General features: G+C 43.7%; 1 protein-coding gene across 4 annotated transcripts in view; it reads right to left on the reverse strand.

Moving 5' to 3' along the window:
• SOCS5 (suppressor of cytokine signaling 5) overlaps positions 1–18,828 on the reverse strand; it is a 297,792-nt gene that overhangs the window by 207,762 nt on the left and 71,202 nt on the right. For 3 of the 4 annotated variants that reach the window (XM_077485642.1, XM_077485641.1, XM_077485643.1), the window contains one exon: positions 9,063–11,286. The exons of the other annotated variant lie outside the window; for it this stretch is intronic. In XM_077485642.1, the coding sequence (XP_077341768.1) occupies positions 9,661–11,274 (1,614 nt within the window). In that variant the 5' untranslated portion in view covers positions 11,275–11,286 and the 3' untranslated portion in view covers positions 9,063–9,660. Of the gene's footprint in view, positions 1–9,062; positions 11,287–18,828 lie in introns of those variants that run through there. 4 annotated transcript variants of the gene reach the window in all.

The following is an 18,828-nucleotide window of genomic DNA, read 5'->3' on the forward strand; positions in this document are numbered from 1 at the left end:
CTCAGTGCCTGTTCAAGCCATTGGCCAGTAGTAAAATTGCTGTTGGCTCGTCAGCATGTGGTTAAATGTGAGCCATTTAAACTCCATATTTAGAGGTTAATTTTGTCTGGTGTTCTATGCCTCCAGTACAAAAACAGCTCATCTTTGCTAAGCAATGCTATGTTTTAGGAAGTAATCCCACGATTCTTAGTGAACCAAAATTTATTTTATAACTGCTTTGAAACAGATCGAGCTTCCTTTAGTTGTATTGGTAAGGCCCCTTTCACACATGCGGATGATATGTCCGTATTTCATCCATCCGTTTGCGGATGAAATACGGGCATACATTCATCCCTATGGGATAGCGGGTGTCTGCGGATGAACATCCGCAGACACCCGATTTCCTCCGCCTCCGCAACAGTCCGATTCTGCAGACGGAGGAAAATCCTATTTTTCTATCCGTCTGCAGAGCGGATCGGATGAACACGGACAGACGGTCCGTGCTCATCCGATCCCCATAGAGGAGAGCGGAGAGCTGACAGGGCGGTCCCCGCACAGTGGGCGGAGACCACCCTGTCCGCAGCCGGGTCAGCGGGGACAACGGAGTGATCCCTGCTGAGCGAGCGGATCATCACGGGCGGATCATCACTGATCCGCCCCGTGTGAAAGAGGCCTAAAGCACTGGGTTTTATTTTATTTTTTACTATATAAAAAGATGGAAAAAAGAAATTACTCTGGTTTAAAACACAACAAATTTGAAGTATGTAGATATTAAGGGGAATAAAATATAGCACTTGGCAATGGTGCACCAAGTACATTAAAATGTACAGGTTGTATACAAAAGCAATATGAGGTAAAAGACTTGGGCCGCTCAGATGTTTTATTTTTTCTTCCCTTTATCGAAAAAATAAAAAAATTCAAGACTGGATTTCTCCATCCACAAATTCAGTGTTCATGGGGAAATCCACCCCGCTGCACTACTGTATTCTGACAGTAGGAAGATTTTCAAATCCAGGTATCTGCTCCCAATCTTGTGCAGTGAACTACACAATGTCTGGATCCTCCTCCTTCCCCCCCTGTCGCCTTCTGGGAGTCCTAGAAAACAGCATGGACCATTTAGAAAGCGCAGCAAGACTCACACATGCGCAGTACAAAACAGGCTATCAAGTTGTAAGGCTTCACTTCCTGTTTTTGCTTAGTAAGGATGCCGCATCCGGAGCCGAGGGACGGGTCGGCGTCGGGTGCCGACACACGGTCGCCCAGGACAGGTAAGTGTCCATATTTTAAAAGTCAGCAACTGCAGTAGCTGGCGACTTAATTTCTTTTTACCCAGGCAGAACTCCGCGTTAATGTGTAGGTCACATACAATGGGAAGGAGGAGGAGATGACGGGGCTATTGTACAAAGATGAGCAAAATAAGGTAGGGCGAGGTGTAATATACAGGTCAGTTTACAGACAGGATGGTATTGACGCACATACTGTAGAGGAGTGAATGACAATAGGGAGGTGGATTTTAGTAATGTTTGCACTGTAATGAATTTCCTCTCAATTAGTGTGCGAGAACAATGCTTCCTGACCGCCCAATGACACGCATGTTTGTATTCTGTGATGCTGCGATTGGTTACAGCATTTACATGGTACAGAGCGACTCCCATTGGCTCTGGACCATTTGGCAGCGATTTGCTGTATTCAATCATAATATGATCACAGGAGCTCAAGTTCCTGGAAGATGTACCAGAATATTAACTTGGAACAATAGGGGAGCATACCGGCTGTATGTGAAAAGATTAAGAAACCTACATTTGGGGGGTCTATCTGCAAACTCAGCAGTATTCCCTGGCAGACTGATCCTGGAAAAAAAAAAAAAAAAAAAAAAAAAAAAAGTACGGTCCAGGGTGTAGGTCACCAGACAATCTAAACGGTTTCTATAAGAAAAGGCAGAGCATGGGCACTTACTAAATATTCCTAGCTGAATACAGCAATTTAGCAAACACTAGGGTGCATGTTATGTTCTGTTTGGATCAGCTGGGCAATTATAGACAAAAGATTTCTCAAATTAGCTCCTCTGCTATGTCTTGCTCCTTTGGAGGCAGAGAGAAAGTGTAATCTGTCTTTATGGACCTTGCTTTGCCCACGGGCCCAAATCATTTGGTGGAGGGAGGGGGGGATTATGATGTGGGGTTGTTTTTCAGGGGTTGGGCTTGGCCCCTTAGTTCAAGTGAAGGGAACTCTTAAGGCGTCAGCATCCCAAGACATTTTGGACAATTTCATGCTCCCAAATTTGTGGGAACAGTTTGGGGATGGCCCCTTCCTGTTCCAACATGACTGCACACCAGTGCGCAAAGCAAGGTCCATAAAGACATGGATGGGTGACTTTGGGGTGGAGGAACTTGACTGGTTGACTGACCTCAACCCAATAGACTTTTGGGATGAATTAGACCAGAGACTGCAAACCAGACCTTCTCGTCCAACATCCGTGCCTGTCAATCACAAACTCCTAAACCTTGTAGGAAAACCTTCTCAGAAGAGTTGACGCTGTTATAGCTGCTAAGGGTGGGCCAACTCAATATTGAACCCTACAGACTAAGATGCCATTAAAGTTCACGTGCGTGTAAAGGCAGGCGTCCCAATAATTTTGACAGTATAGTGTATGTTCCATATCTGTGGGATCTGCATGGAAGCTGGAAATCACTGTAGTAGGAGTAGGCACTGCCAAGTACAGGGATCTCCATTAGTTTTGGGGGTCCTATGCCACCATTTAGGGAACTCTGCAATTTCTCAGTGAATGCAAAGGATTCCCTGGTTGGATAAGGCGGGTGGGTGACATCACAATCTCCACATCTTTCAATGGGAGAACACTTTCATTCACTGAAAAAAAAAAAAATGCAAAGTGTTCTCCAAATGGCGCCAGTGCTGAGCAGGCACTGCAGTGAACTACATGTATTTCCAGCTTCTACGGGGTCCTCAAGGGTATGACAAATGCCTACTTACATGGGTCCAAGCTGGACCAATGTAACTGTAAAAATTGTTTAACCACTTAAGGACCGAGCCTCCGAGATTTGTTAGAGACAAGTTTCGCTGTAACTATGGAAAGAATTTACATTTCTGGGTATGTTCTGTACAGAATGCTCCCCAAAAATGAATTTTCCTGTTCCACTGAACGGGGTGTCACTGCTGTTCCCTGCCAGCTTTTGTCTCTTTTTCCCCATCACAGACGTCAGATGTGATTAAAGCAGGCACAAGAAAGTGCCCAGAAAACAAAATGCATTTGCAAGTTTCAACTAACTGTCGGCAGGTAGGACTGCAATGCAGTTTGCTAAAACCCTTCAAAGGCTAAAGATGGTTTTGGTTTTCCAACAAAATTTGGAATTACACTTTAAAAGGGGATTGAGAACCACACAAAAGACATACTGTTATGTCAGCACTGGTCAAATATACATATATACGCATGAAAGACTACAATCTTAATACTGCGAAGGAAGCCACTTTACTGTCTGTCCCAATAGGCGCCCTGCTGCTTTTCTTGGAACTAGTAGGATTGCTGGAATCGGACTATGAACAATCTCCTTTGTGTCTACACAATAGGCTCGTCTTTGGAACACTTCAGCAGCATCAGGCTGTTCAGCAACTATCCAGCCAATGTCCAGAATGTTGTTATAAAGATCTAGGAGGATGATTTACCAAAAGTGAAAAATTGACCACAGCAACCAATCAAAAACCAGGTTTCCTTTTCAGATCTAGACAGCAAAAATGTTAGATTTTCCATGAAAAACAAATTTTTAGCACACTTTTCATATATTGGTCCTCTGCTATTTTAGGTTCTTTTCACACATAGGTGCTTTAAATCGTAAGCGGAATCACCACAATTCTGCCAGTGATGCCAAAATCACTGCAAAAAACGCGAAATTTGCTAATGGCAACACATACGTGGTGAGATTCTGCTGTGATTGTTGCGCAACAAAATGCGCAAATCATGTGACAACACTAAAAGAATACCAACTCTAATGCCGCGTACACACGATCGGACATTCCGACAACAAAATCCCATGTTCTTTTTTCCTGAAGGATGTTGGCTCAAACTTGTCTTGCATACACCACAGTCACACAAAGTTGGTTGGAAATTCCAAACGCCAAGAACGCGGTGAAGTCCAACACGTACGACGACCCGAGAAAAATGAAGTTCAATAGCCAGTGCGGCTCTTCTGCTTGATTCTGAGCATGCGTGGCACTTTGTTGGTCGGAATTGTGTACACATGATCGGAATTTGCGCAAACGGATATTGTTGGAAGATTTGAGAACCAGATCTCAAATTTTGTGCAACGGAAACTGAAGATTTTCCGTTGGAAGATCCGACAGTGTGTACGGGGCATAAGTGTTTTTTGTAACTACATGTAGTTTTATTACGCTAAGTTTTGAAGCATAGCGTCACAAATTAGTAAACAATTGAATTTTAGATGTGGGAACACATTGTTAAGTTACGAGCAGCTGCTTCTGATTTCATATATTAAGTGGCAGTGCATAGGATTCTAGATCTACAACTCATGCTATGCAAAACGCACAATTACAACGCGATTTTTCGCGCGTTATTCGTGGCAAAATTGCACCATGCCAAGAAAAAATAAATAAATAAAAATAATGCCATTGCAAACCTCTTGCGTTTTGCTGAAATTCTGGAATAGTGGGCAGAATCACAGCAATTCCACCCGTTATTCAAAACACCTATGAACAGAGCCTTAAAGTAAAATTCTAGTCTAAACCCAACTAGTCCTAACAATGCTCCCTTCCCCCCTCCTAACACTTATACTTCCTATCCTGTGTAAGAACAATGAGAACAATCTATATACTGACCAATTTCTGGTCATATGATCCTCCGTGTCAGCTGCAGGGGAGAAGAGAGCGTGCTCGACAATGCCTGGTTTGGATGTTGTCACCCATAGGATCCCACGGACCATTCATTGTCCGCAGTCCTCCTCTCCCCTGCAGCAGCCGCTGGCTGACACAGGGGGGCCATATCACGTGACCAAACCAGAAAGGACTGAAATTAGGCAAGTACTGTATTTAGTGGCGTATAACTCACTTTTTCACCCTGAAAATCAGGTGCAAATAGTGTGTGCGTGTTATACGCCAATACTGCAATTTGGGCTGCCTAGGAGGGAACAGAACGAGAGCCCTTAGATCACATACAGCGAGAATCTCCTGTTTACTCAGCAGCCTAATAGGAAGTCCGGTCTCCTGGGCCGGCATTGGACCAGTGTTCTATCATAGAAATTTGTATTAAAGAGGCTGCCGAGTAAACCGGTTTGCGCTGTATATAATCCGACAGCACTCGTCCTGTCCCCTCCGAGGCAGCAGTAATCTAAGGTGAGGCTGCAGATGGTCACTGATCAGGCTGCATTTATGGCAAAGGTGAAGCTGCATATGGGCATTGATCAATCTGCAATGATGGGCAATTGTGAGGCTGCAGATGGCATTGATCAGGCTACAGATGGGCAATGGTGAGGCTGCATTGATGGGCACTGACCCTTATTTTGCTTCAAAGTTCTTCATTTAAAATTTAACTTTTTTCCAGAAACTTCAACTAAAATGAAGGTGCGTGTTACATGCCGATAAATGCGGTATACTTTTTTTTTTCCAACAGAGGTTAGTCTGCACAGCTGTTGGGAAGAAGGAGGGAACATTTTTAGGACTAGTTAGGTATAACCTGGAATTCTACTTTTAACACTGACATGGGAATATGAAATGCATTATATCCAAAATAAGTCAATAACAAAAATTGTGCCATTTTATACAAACCACCAATATTGGCCACTGGGGCCTTTCGAAACCTGGCCACTGTGCAGTTTTATACAAATTGATCTAGAAATTATTCTGGATTCACTACTTTTATTAATACAATAACAGATTCTTGCACCATTCCACATTTAAGACAATTTTGTATAAAAAAAGAAAAAAAAAAAAAAAAAAAAAAAAAAAAGGGAGTTAACTGAGCAAGGTAACAAGTCCACCTTAACAAAGGCACCTGCAGTAACGCTGGATGCACGGTTTTAAGGTTACCGACATTATATCATTTTACCAATCTAATTTGCTACAGTTATACTTTCTAGCTTAATTGTATTTTTCACACTTCTATGAAGTGGAAAAACAGTATTTTTCTACAATTCCACTGAGGCCAGTCATAATGATGACCACTGACTGCCTTATTGCACCATAAAATCTATTTTCTGGAAAGTCAGTGAAAAGGCAATTAAAGTTAGACTTAAAGGATCACAGTGGCTAAAAGACAAGCCGACAATAAAAAGCTAAATAAAGTACTTGTGCTGATTCTGCTGCCTGTGCAGAACGAAAGAGAACAATGGGAAACATGGGCGTGTGTGGTCCATTGAACACATTTATGATCTTGCTGCTGGGGGCTGTCTATCAACCGCTGTCACAGTAAAAAAAAAAAAAAAAAAAAAAAAAAAAAAAAGAAGATTTGTGTGACCGGAGCATGGAATGCAGACACCACTTATGTACACACGTGGGTGTTGCCCAACAGGGCTGCTGTTCGAAATCACGGGGCCCCATACAGCCCGACAGGGCCCCCTTGCCCGGGCCAAAAGTGACTAAGGACATAGATTTATCGGTGCCTTTCTCTGTAGCCTCAATTGCAGATGAATGAATAGGAAGCACTGAGGCTTCAGTGACAAATGGACACAGAAGTGATTGGTACCGATCGCTCACTGTGTTCATTCAGGGATGGAAGGGGCCAGGAAACTCGATATTTACCGGCCGGTTGCACCACTCTCCATCCCGCAGCAGCTGCAGGCAGGAGAGGAGAGGAGAGAAGCCAGCAGTGCCAGGGTAAGGGGCACACAGGGGGGCCCAGACAGCAGATGGAAATCCCTCCTGCAACGCAGCCAGAGGGAGAAAGAAGAGGAGAAGCTGGCAGTGCTGCAGGGGGCGGCAGAAAAGGATCGGTGTCTGCAATAAGACAGTACAGCTGGACCTCCTGCTCAGCAGGTACCCGAGCCCCCCTTTTGAGCTGATGGGTTATGGGCCCAGTACAGGAGGCCCTGTTGCCCAATCTGAAATAAGCTGGATAAGAAAACCAATCACCTCATTGTCTATTGGCGGCTAGGTGCTATAGCTAGAAGGTTCTCAGGATGATTTGGGGGCTTTGCCTAGAGGTCTCTGAAGACCATAGAGAGAAAAAATACAAAAAAGAAGTCATGCCCGTAGCACCAAAAAACAAAAACAAAAAAAAACTGTCAATCTAGCACAAACTGGGCGAGACAATAAAAACATAAGGCTAATTGGTAATTTTATGAAACAAAAATCACAAAACTGGATGTTAAGGCTGGGGTCGCACTGTTGTGATATGATTAATGCGTGTTATGTTGGTAGGGCGGCCTGGTAATTTGAATGGGCTGTCCAATACACCACAAAAGGGGCAAGTATTTTTTTTTCTTAATCCGAGGTTCACACATATGCGATCTCTGCACATTTTCAGCACCGCATGGCAATTGCACTGTGTTTGTCACCCGCTGCGGGGATTGCATGGTACAAAATGACCGCGCAATGCGGCTCCTTAAAAAAAAAAAAAAAAAAAAGGTGCCTGCATTTTTGGTGTGATGTGATTTGAGCCCGTTCAAAATGAAATGGGCTTAAATTGCACCGTGTCACATATGAATTGCACAGGAATGCGGCTGGTTCCTGTGCGATTCACATGCGGGTTATAGTGTGAACCGCGGATAAAGCACACCACCACACAGTATAGTGCGTTACTGTTATGGTGCTCTGCAATACGTATGTTTGGCAAGGAGCCCTTGGGGAGCATTAAAGTGGAACTTCACTCTCCCAATCAACATTCATTTTTAATCCTCTTGCTGTTGGCATTAATAGATAGGAACGTAGATCATATTTACTTGTTTTAAACTTTTTTTTTTTTTATTTCTTCCGTTACTTCCTGGTTTCTTGCCCAGGCAAATGGAAGAGGGGGGAGGAGAGAAGGAGGGAGTTTTCTCAGCTAAGCACACTCTCCTGCATGCATGCTTGAGCTAAGGGCAGATGGATTCCAGGAAGTAAAGTGCATCATGAACATTTGCCCTTACTCAAGTGGTCCCTGGCTAGAAATGCTAGGGGGTGTTTTTCAAAGTGATTTCTCAACAAAATAAAGCACAAGGCATGGATGGATGGGGGAGCCCGCTATGAATATTAAAAATGAACGAATGGAGTTTGTGGTGCTCAGATGCAGTCAAGATCCACTTTAGGCTGGGTCCACATATATGCAAATTGGATGCGTATTTATCCACATCTAATTCACATATGTGAATGTGACCGGCTTTTAATGGAGAGACTGTTCACCAATGTCCGGAGCAACCGCTGTGCGGTTTTAAAAAGGGTCCTGTGGGTTTTTGGGTCCGGCTCAGGTGAGAATTCAGGCAAAAAAAATTGAATTTGCACCTGAACCAGTGAACAGAAACCCACCGGACTCTGGGACTGCAAACTGCAGCAGGACATGTGTGAACCCAGCCTTAAAGAGGTCTGCTCACATAATTTGTAGTCAACACATTAGTCATTCTAAAGCTTCCCTCCAACCACTTTGCATATTTTATATATACTGTGATTCTGTACTTGCCAAATATGCTGCAGAAATCTCCCTCCATCAAGTCTGGCTGCAACCATTTTAACTGTGGGCAGCTGAAGCTGCTGCCTGTTCACTTCCTGGATTTACACAGACGCAGCTCTCATTGGCCCTCTTATGACTCACCCCCCCTTCCTTTCCTGGCAAACTCATGAGAATAAGAGTTGTCTGATGTCACAAGCCTAGACTTTTTACCAGACAAGAAACAGGAAGTGGGCTGTATAAGGTACTTACTGGCAGGAAAAAAAAAAAAAATTCTATCCAAAGTTAAAACAAGGGCAGAAGATTTAATAAATGGAAAGGTGAAACAAATAACTGAAGGTCCGCTTTAAGAACAAATTACACTGCAGCACGCCGACACGCAAGTTACCACAACAGAACAGTGTGGAACAGCCCAAGTCAACTTGTATTTTAGCTTGTGATCCTTTCAAACTCTGTTCTTTAACCAAGTAAGCACCAGTTCAAACTTCTTGAATTTTATTTATTTTTGTCATTAAAAATATTTTCTATTGCGGTAGCATATTAGGAACTTTAGCTTAATAAAAAGGCAACAGATTTATTCTCCACACTATGATGGGAAAAGACAAGTTTGTCCATCTAGCTTTTTTTTTTTTTTGGGAGATCTAGGTTTTTATGTGGTGGGAATACATAGCTTAATCTGGACAAGTAAACTCTTATATGTTTTTTTTTTTCAATTTTTTTCTTGTTTTTTTTTTGTTTCTTTAAGCCATATAAACACCTCATTTCCTGCTACAAAAAACAGAGATACGAGCATTAGTACAATTAGTGTTAGCATTCATAAGAACATGCAGTTTAAGGATTCTGCTTCATCGTTCCACAGAATGCACAAGATGTCTTCTGTATAGGCAGAAGACAATAGACAGATACACTTAAAGCTTGAAGTGTCATACTTGATTATTTTTCTAAATACAAGTACATGTGCTTTAATTATTATTTTTTTTTATCATTTAACTGATACACGTTGAGCATATTTCTAAGTCTATGAGGTGGATAATCTGGAAGGTAAAGACGGGACAAGAAGAAATGTTGCTTTTTAATTATTTTGACTTAATGGGCTCCCTCTCTAGCCACCGAACTCTGACCTTTTGCTTATAATGATACTCTTTAAGGAAGTCTTGTAACATAGATGGCAGAGGAAGTAGATCAATGCCATCGTACGTGGTAGACTTACAAATGACTGCTCTGCAGATATACTGCAAGCTAAAAGGGAAAGTTCTGTTTAAAGGTACCGTCAGCAAGGGCTCGAAAAACATGCAAGAGCTGGGATCTTTATAGTGTTCTAAGAGTCCGGTAACAGTGGAGGAGTGAAACACACAGGGGTCATGAGCGTCAAAGCTGAAGTTGTGGTTCCACTGCTCAATGCGGGCGTGCAGAGATCGGTTGTAGCGGCGGAAGCTCACGGAGAATAGATAGTCCTCTTGTGCGGAATCCCTGAGCAAAAAAGTGCCCTCTGGCCGGCCTTCCAACAAGGCCTCTGCCTCGTAGCGATCCATGACCCCCCAGTAACATGGGTTGCTTGTGATTTCCACCAGATCTGGCACAAGGCAGTGAATATAATCGATCTGGGTGTGCACTTTCCAGGCTCCCTGTCTATTCGTTTGAATATGGCTGTCTCCTGAAAACTGGCGCTGCTTCTGGCGCCGTGACTGCAGGCAGAGAGTCGGGCCGTCTTCTTCAGACTCGCACCCGCCTTGTGATGTTGCGCCGTTGTCACCGGTCACGTCGGCCATGCCAGGAGCAAGTTTTGGTCCAAGCTTATATACAGGGTTGACTTGTGCTGTCGCTTCAAAAGTGTGGATTTGGGCATTTGGTGGAGGGTCAACGCCTTCCTCAATACTAAGCCTACGCCTCTCCCGTAATCTATCCTCTTCATCTTCGGCAGAAAGCAAAGACTGCTCAAATGTGTCCAGTATGCTTGTGTGTGGACTGACGGGTGCTGTGTGCTGTTTAATCAGGTGCCATTTTTGGGCCAGATCAGATCCAGCAGGAAAGGGGCATTTTTCAAGCATCAGTTCAGAGAGATGAATTTTCCTCTTAGTAGTGAAAAGTGGCTTTGACTGCCTATTATAAGCTCTAATCGGAAAACACAAGCCCACGGTCTCATTCAGCCTCTGCCGTAAACTGCGACTTCCAACTGCCCTGCTTGAAACGACCTCCATATCGTGTACTGATCCAACCACATGACGTCTCTCTCTCCTCTGAAGCCCGTTCCTTTGCCTACCAATTTTTTTGTCTGGATCAATAGAGTTCTGAGTTTTGGTGGAGCATGAATGCTTCTTTTTGCCACCCCATGGGGCATGGCGAGTATACGAGTCTCTGCGTGCCAGGCGGGCACCTGCACTTAGACCCACATCATTGTCCTTTTCAGTACTAATTTCAACTAACTGCGGCATTTCAGAGACACAGTTTGGATTCCTCCTACTAGAACTACTGCAAGGACTCAGGCTCCTTTGAGAAGAAATGTTTTGGTGTAGGGGACTAGCTGACTGCAAGGAGACCGGACCAGCGGAACCCTCAGCTTTATCCCCACCATTCAAACATCTGTTGGCATTAACATCCACAATGTCATTTTGATTCGCATCATCCTCATTGCTAAAGAGATTCTGGCACCGATATTTGAATGTGTTCCACATTTTTCCAACTTTATCCATTGATCGACTGACCTGCAAGTACAGAAAGAATATCAGTCAAACTAAAGAAATATATATAAAAAAAAAAAAAAAAAAACAAAAAAAATAAAAAAGCAGGAGTTGGAATCAAAACAAATAAAAAAAAAAAAAAAAACAGCAGAATGACTAGCTTAAAGTGGTAGTAAGGGGGAAGCGCAGTTTGATTAACACAGACTGCAGAAGGGGTTACTTTGGGCACCAAAAAGTATTTAAAAAATGAGGTTAATAGTAATAGCTGTAGTTCAATATTAGTTTCTCCCCTTAGCTTGCTGTTGACTGCCTGGTAAATGTTTAAAGACATTGTGAGCATTTCTCCAGATCTAACTAATATACTATAATCATTTACGGCAACTAGCAGCAATTGGTCTGGACCAGCGTCATTTTCTGTGTTTGTCGTGTGTGTCATTTATGTCCTGTTGGTAGTCCGTCTTTCGCGATACATGTACTGTATTTTGTATATGGGTATTCTTTATGAATTGCCCTTGGTTTTTTTAGTTACTTAATTGTGGTTAATAATGAAATTTAATATAAAAATAAAAAATATAATTTTTGTATGAATTAACCTCATTTTGAAATACTTTTTGGTGCCCAAAGTAACCCCCTTCTGCAGTCCGTGTTAATCGAACTGCGCTTCCCCCTTTCTTTCCATATGCTATTTGGTTACGACATCAATACCTTAATTAAGGATTCAATAGAGGTTGAATAAAAGTAACCCTTTATTAGTGGACATACTTGCATCCTTTTCCCTAAAACTAATTTATTGTTTAAAGTGGTAGTAAACCCACTTTTTCATCTTGAGCCTACAGGTAAGCCTATAATAAGGCTTACCTATAAGTACAGTCAATATCTCCTAAATGTGCACAGTTTAGGACGGGGATATGCAAATTGTGGCCCTCCAGCTGTTTTAGAACTACAAGTCTCATGAGGCATTGCAACACTGACATTGACAAGCATGACACACAGAGGCAGAAGCATGATGGGACTTGTGATTTTGCAACAGCTGGAGGTCCACAGTTTGCATATTCCTGGTTTAGAAGATATTCACACTGCATGCAACAGGTGACGTCAACAGCACATGCAGTCTGAAGGTCTGACATACCGTGCCGGAACATTCATAGCCCGTGCCGCAGGGAGTGATGCCAGCGCGGCCCCAGCCACTCATGTAGCCAGAGGCAGTGAACACATAAGGAAGACAGGGTAAAGATGGTAGCCCTGTCAGTGGTGAGCAACTACTGGTAGCCGCTGGATGGGCTTAGTTTTAAGGTAGGCCTTGAATAATGTGCTAGTATGAGATGCATACTAGCACACTATGCATTTATCTTACAGGGGAGAGTTTTCCCCTGTAGCGGTTTACTACCACTTTAACCACAGAAGGTTTTGCCTCCTTCATGACCAGGCTCATGTTTTGCACTACGCTACTTTAACTGGTAATTGCATGGGCATGCAACACTGTACTCGAATAACATTTTTATAATTTTTTTTCACACAAATGAAGCTCTCTTGGTGGCGTTTGATCACCACTGGGGTTTATTATAAAAAAGTTAAAAAAAGACCAAAAATGTTAAACAAAACAATATTTTCTTCTTTGTTACAACACATATCCAAAACAAACAAAAACACTAAAGAATCCAATTTTTCCATAAGTTTAGACCAAAATGTATTCTGCTACAGGAGACAGGATTTGTGTTAAAAAAAAAAAAAAAAAGGCAATAAGTGTATATTAATTGGTCCCACTGCTGTGATGTCAGACATTGCATGTGATGCGTACTGAACTGCTGAGCAAATTACGTGCAATGTCTATGATGCAAATTCAGCCATACAGACTGTACGGCTGAAATCACAGTGCATGAGGATCAAACTCGTGCAGGACCCTTTTTTGGTCCCCGCTAGAATCAGATCGCATGGGTGTGAACACCCATGCGATCCGATTCCTGTCCGAATTGACAATTTGCACTACACTATGCAGTGTCATCAACTTTCTATTGACACTCCCAGCCGTTTGTATACAGCAGTGTGAACTGCCTATGGGAGACATGTGATGCGGGAACCCTGCAAATCCAGTAAGGCAGGGATCCTCTAACTACGGCCCTCCAGCTGTTGCGAAACTACACATCCCATGAGGCATTGTAAAACTGACATTCACAGATATGACTGGGCATGATGGGCATTGTAGTTCCTGAACAACTGGAGGGCCGTAGTTTGAAGACCCATGCAGTAAGGGTTCCTGCATCGCTGCAGTGTGAACCATGCCTTAGCGTCTACAAACTAAGGTATGTATATTTGAAAATTAATCAATCCTGGTGTACTGACAGCCTATTTCTCAAAGCCCTAAATTGCCAGGACAGTACAAATGCTCCTCAAATGATCCCTGAGTTAACCATTCATGAACAGCTTGCTTTTGGTTGTGATCTGTGATTGGCTACAGCTAATCACACGGTACAGGTAGCCAGGTACCATGTGATTGCTGTGCGCCAATCACAACAGTAAGAAAGCTGTAATAATCACAATACTCGATTGCCTAATCCTAACCTGGGAGCAGGCACAATCCCATACATGTACGCGATTGTTCCTGCATGTGCCATCCCAATATAGTGCATTTGCTGTGGCGGGTCAGCAAGTGGTTAATCTGGAAACTTTGAGAAATGTTTAAAATAACTGAACTTGATCAGTAATGATGCCCACCAGCATCAGATCACCAGGCACTTCCTCCAGGCACCAGTTTTCATTCTAATGATACCATAGCATTTTGGCAAACACGTAGTAAAAGCAGTGACACATGGACAGAGCCGTGTGCCGCTCAGGCTCAGCTGTTTCGGGGAGTGAAGGATGCAAGTGTCCGCTGGTGCACGAGTGTTGGCAGGAAGTGGAGCTTGTCTCAGCTCCTACAGCAGCTAGAGAGGAGAAAAACCCCTGGTGCCACACCTCCACGCAGGTATTCAGGGGTGAAGTTACAACTTTAGCCTGTGTGAAGTTACAACTTCAGCCTGGGCTCCTGCCAGGCTATGCTCCCAGGGCACGGCCTGGCGGAAGCCCAGGCTGAGGTTGCCACTTCACCACTGAATACCTGCATGGATGTGCAGCACCAGGGGGGATTTCCTCCTCTCCATGCAGTACAAGCAGGGTAGGAGCATAGTCAATTTTTCATCAGTATTTATTGCCCATTTTGTTCCTTTATATTAAAACCCAGAGTATCCACATGTGTGCATACGCCATTTTCAGTCATCTGGAAGCTGTAAAACAGAATGCTTTAACCTATGTCCCCGAATCAAGCTGTAATGCCCCCATCACAAGACTTCGTTTTTATTTTTTTTACACTTTGAAAGATTATTTTAATGAAAATGTAATTTAAATAAATACCATTTGCACCAAAACCAGCAACATTTTTGGTCAACTGAAGGGAAAATTTTCCAAAATAAATAAATGGGGTCATTCAAAATGCTTCCAACGCAAATGCTAAACAAATAAGTTTCCCCACATATTGGTAACAATTTTACAAGCAGATAGCGCTGAAATTATTAAAATCGGTGTCAACGATTTTCATTATCGATTAGTTGGTCCGCACCTTCCTCCCTGCCACTCCCTTAGAATCCTCCTGTGTACAAGCACGTCCGCGCCTCTCCTACTCGCTGACCTCAGCCCCTCCCTGATATTCTCAGCCCCACCCGCTGCAAGGGAATAGACAGAGGGAGAGGCGAGAAGCAGCCATGAGAGCCGAGCTGCACCTGTGTGAAGTGATAAGGTAGGGGCTAAAGGCTGTACAATACTCAGTAAAGTACATTAAATTTCTATGATAACACGTGCCCCATGATCCTAAGCATTCCTGGCGGGGGGGTCAGAAAATTATGGTGTTCCATCATGACAGGATGCCTGTATATGACCTGTGTAACCGTTTTTTCATAAAAAAAAAAAATTGGCCAACTGATTACGATAATAGTTGCAGCCCTACAAGCAGACCAACACTGCATCCTCTGGGCCTATTTAGAATACTGTGGCACAGAGGCCATGCCACTGGCTGATAAGGCTTGTACCTTTAGTAGTATCAGGATTAGAAGTCAGTGCCCCGTGATGGTAAGGGAGATGGGACAGACCAGGAAGCCGATAGACAGGATCTCACCCAGCGGTCAGAGCTGCCAGAGTCTATGAGTGAAAGAACAGCTAGGCGCTGTAAAAGGTCAAAAAAAAAAAAAAATGCAACTACCTGCATCTTGGGTGTACTTGCTACTAAACCCCTCTCCATTCCTTCCTGGAGAAATTCCAAAACTGAAATAGTGCTAACGAAATTAAAGTGGTTGTACACCCACTTTTTGGACTTCTACCTATAGGTAAGCCTAGAATAAGGCTTACTTATTAGGTAGTTGAAATATCTCCTAAACATGCGCCGTTTAGGAGATAGTTTAGTTTCTTCCCCGCGCATGCACCGTTGTAATTTTTGGCGAACTACAAGTAAACTAAGTACCATTTCTTCCCTAGCCTGTGCCGTTAAATCGCGGCTCCCATGCGTGAAAGTGATGTCACGAGGCTCCGGCGAATCAGAGCCCAAGGGGCCAGAAGATGGATGTTGCCTACACAGGGGACATCGCTGGATTATTTTGCAGGTAAGTGGCACATAATAGGCTAGCTTGCGATGCATACTAGCCCATTATGCTTTTCATTTGCAGGCTTTGCAGGGAGCAAAAGAAGAAGTAAAACCCATCAGGGTTTACTTAATCTTTAAAGTTCTTGCTGGAGCACCAGGTATTGTAACACTTCTAGACTTTGACATAAATAGCCCTTGTGATCATCTTCCTAGTAGGGTGTTGTTAAGTTTTTCTGATAGCCCCGTTTTCCTTAGAATTTCTTCCCCAGAAGCCAAGTGGTTAGATTGAGGTACACTGGATCTGGATGAAGAATCTGACCCAGAAGGTCCTCCCTGATCGGTAATCTCCAGGGAGGTTTTGCTGAGAGATTCAATAGGGTTGAGAACCAGGGTCTTTGGCCAATAGGGAGCAATTAAAATCAGATATGTGGACTCTGTCCTGAACATGGCCAACACTCATGGTATTAGCTAAAACAGGGGGAAAGCGTAAGATGGGAAAGTCCCATTTGTGAGCTAATGCATCCACTCCAAGCGCTTCATCCCGTCTCTGGAGAGAGAAGGCTGATTTTCTTTTAAATGTATTTGACTTGCAAAGAGGTCCACCTGAGGAAGGCCCCAACTCTCAGTGATCGCCTCAAATAACTTTTGGTTTAAATGACCATTCCGCCTCCCTTACTTCCCTTCTGCTGAGAAGGTCTGCTAGGGTGTTTCAGATGGACTGCGGACAGCGAGGCCAAATTGTCCTCTGCCCAACTCGGTATTTGATGAGCTAGTACCATCGGGGTCTTGCTCCTTGTGCCCCCCTGCTTTGTTAGGTATAATTACGGTCGTCATGTTGTCCGGCAACACCTGAACATGCTGTTATTTTAGGGCCTGCTGGAAGAATAGGAGGCTTAGATGGACAGCCTTTAAACTCCCTCCAATTTGAGGAACTTCTTGCCTCTGGCTTGGACCAAACTCAGTGTTTGCTTTTCAAGGTGAGCTCCCCACCCCCATGAGCTCACATCTGCCATTACTCTCTGCGTTATTGGAAAAGTCCATGGGAGTCCTTTTGAGATGTTTCTTTGCTCTCTCCACCAAAGTGACCTTTTTGCCCTTGTTCCCATTTTGAACTTCTTTTCCTGAGGTTCCTGGGGTGTCCAATTCAGTAGAATGTTTGCCTGCAGACGTCGAGCATGTAGCCTGGCCCACTGCACTGAAGGAATTGCTGCGGTTAACAGACCTAAAACTGACATGGCTTCTCTTACTGAAACCTCTGTGTTGGTTTGAAGGGTTCTTAGAGCCAACTGCATTTTTTTCTACCTTCTCCTGTGGGAGGAAGATTCTTTGTTCTGTGGAATCCATTTTGCATCTCAGAAACCTCACTCGTTGAGATGGTATCAGATTTCTGCAGATTCAGAAGTCAACCTAGGCTGTGTAGATGTCCCTGGGTTACTTGCAGATTGACCACAACCTGTCGTTTTGTTTCTGCGAACAGAAGTAGATCATCCAGATAAGGCACTATGGAGATCCCCTTCAGCCTCAGGGACTCCAGAGCCTCTGCCATCACTTTTCTGAACACTCTGGGAGAGGCCTAAGGGCAGTGCCCTGAACTGAAGGTGATAACCTCACCTCCCCCCGTGCTAGTCTCACAAATTTCTGTGATGTAGCTGCAATTGGTATATGGAGATAAGCATCCCTCAGGTCGCTGGATGCCATGCAACAGTTTGGGGTGAGTATGTTTTTCACAGAGAAAATCATGTCCATTCGGAACCTTATGTACTGTAGATTGGTTCAGAATCCTCAGGTTGAGAATCAGAAGAAATTTCCAAGATGGTTTCCTGATCAAGAAAATGTTGAAGTAAAAACCCCTGCCTTCTTGGTCCTTCGGGACCCTGTTGCATCAGTTCTCTCAGATGAGACATCGCCAGGGATTTTTCCTGATCCCTCTGAAGGTTTGTAATACAAAACCAGCTTGGGGTGTCTGAAAATTCTAGCTGATATCCTTGACTGATTAGATTCAGAGCAAACTGGCTTTTTGTTGCTTCCCCCCCCCCCCCAACCTCCCGCCTACTGCTAGATGGTCGTCCTTGCTTTTTTGAGGTTTGCTCAGGAGGTCTAAAGAGCACCTCTCCTCTCCCCCTTTGAGGATTCCTGGGTCTGATCTTTTTCTTTATCGGCTTGCTGAAAAGGACAAAAAAATTCTTCCTTCGTTGCACCACTTTTTTTCTGCGGAAAAGCTTTCTTCTTATCCTCCGTTCTATCAAGGACCGTGTCCAAATCCGATCCAAACATCAGATCTCCTATAAAGGGAATTCCGCACAACTTTACCTTTAAAGTGGAGTCCCCTGACCAGGTCTTAAACCAAAGAGCACTCCTGGCTAAATTAACTAGGGCTGAAGATCTAGCCAACATTCTGATGGATTCCGCCTAGATGTGTGCCACGTATTTGACAGCTCTTATAAAAAAAAAAAAAAAAGGGAGGTAGTGAAGGACTCTAGCAAATCTTTCCTAGAGGTGCTTGCTACCACATGGCCAAGTTTTTCCAGCCAGCATTCCATGTTTCTGGCTAGTACTGTTGTGGCCATCGCCGACTTTAGGTTAGATAAGGACAAGTCCCAGGCTTTCCTTAACAGTGCGTCTGCTCTTTTGTCCATGGTGTCAACGTATGCAAACGTCCTCAAATGCTCAGTCTAGACACTTGGAAGAAGGCGGCATCAATTTTAGGTCTTTTATTCCACACCAACGCTTCATCCTACTCTAAAGGAAACCTCCTTTTGAGTGCTCTAACAAAAAAAACAAACACACTGACCACTTTTAGTAAGTCACCCACTTCTTCTAGCATTAGTTTATATCTAGATGTTTTTTTCGCCTTGTCTCCCCTTCCCCTCCATCTTCCTCCGACTCCCTTTCAATTAGTCTTGAAATGGTAGGAGGAAGACTGGACTGGGAGCTCTGTTCCTGGAACTCTGGCCCTGTTT

The sequence above is a fragment of the Lithobates pipiens genome, unplaced genomic scaffold, assembly GCF_037356315.1.
Source record: "Lithobates pipiens isolate NorthernLeopardFrog02 unplaced genomic scaffold, aLitPip1_a1.2 Scaffold_18, whole genome shotgun sequence".
Classification (NCBI taxonomy): domain Eukaryota; kingdom Metazoa; phylum Chordata; class Amphibia; order Anura; family Ranidae; genus Lithobates; species Lithobates pipiens.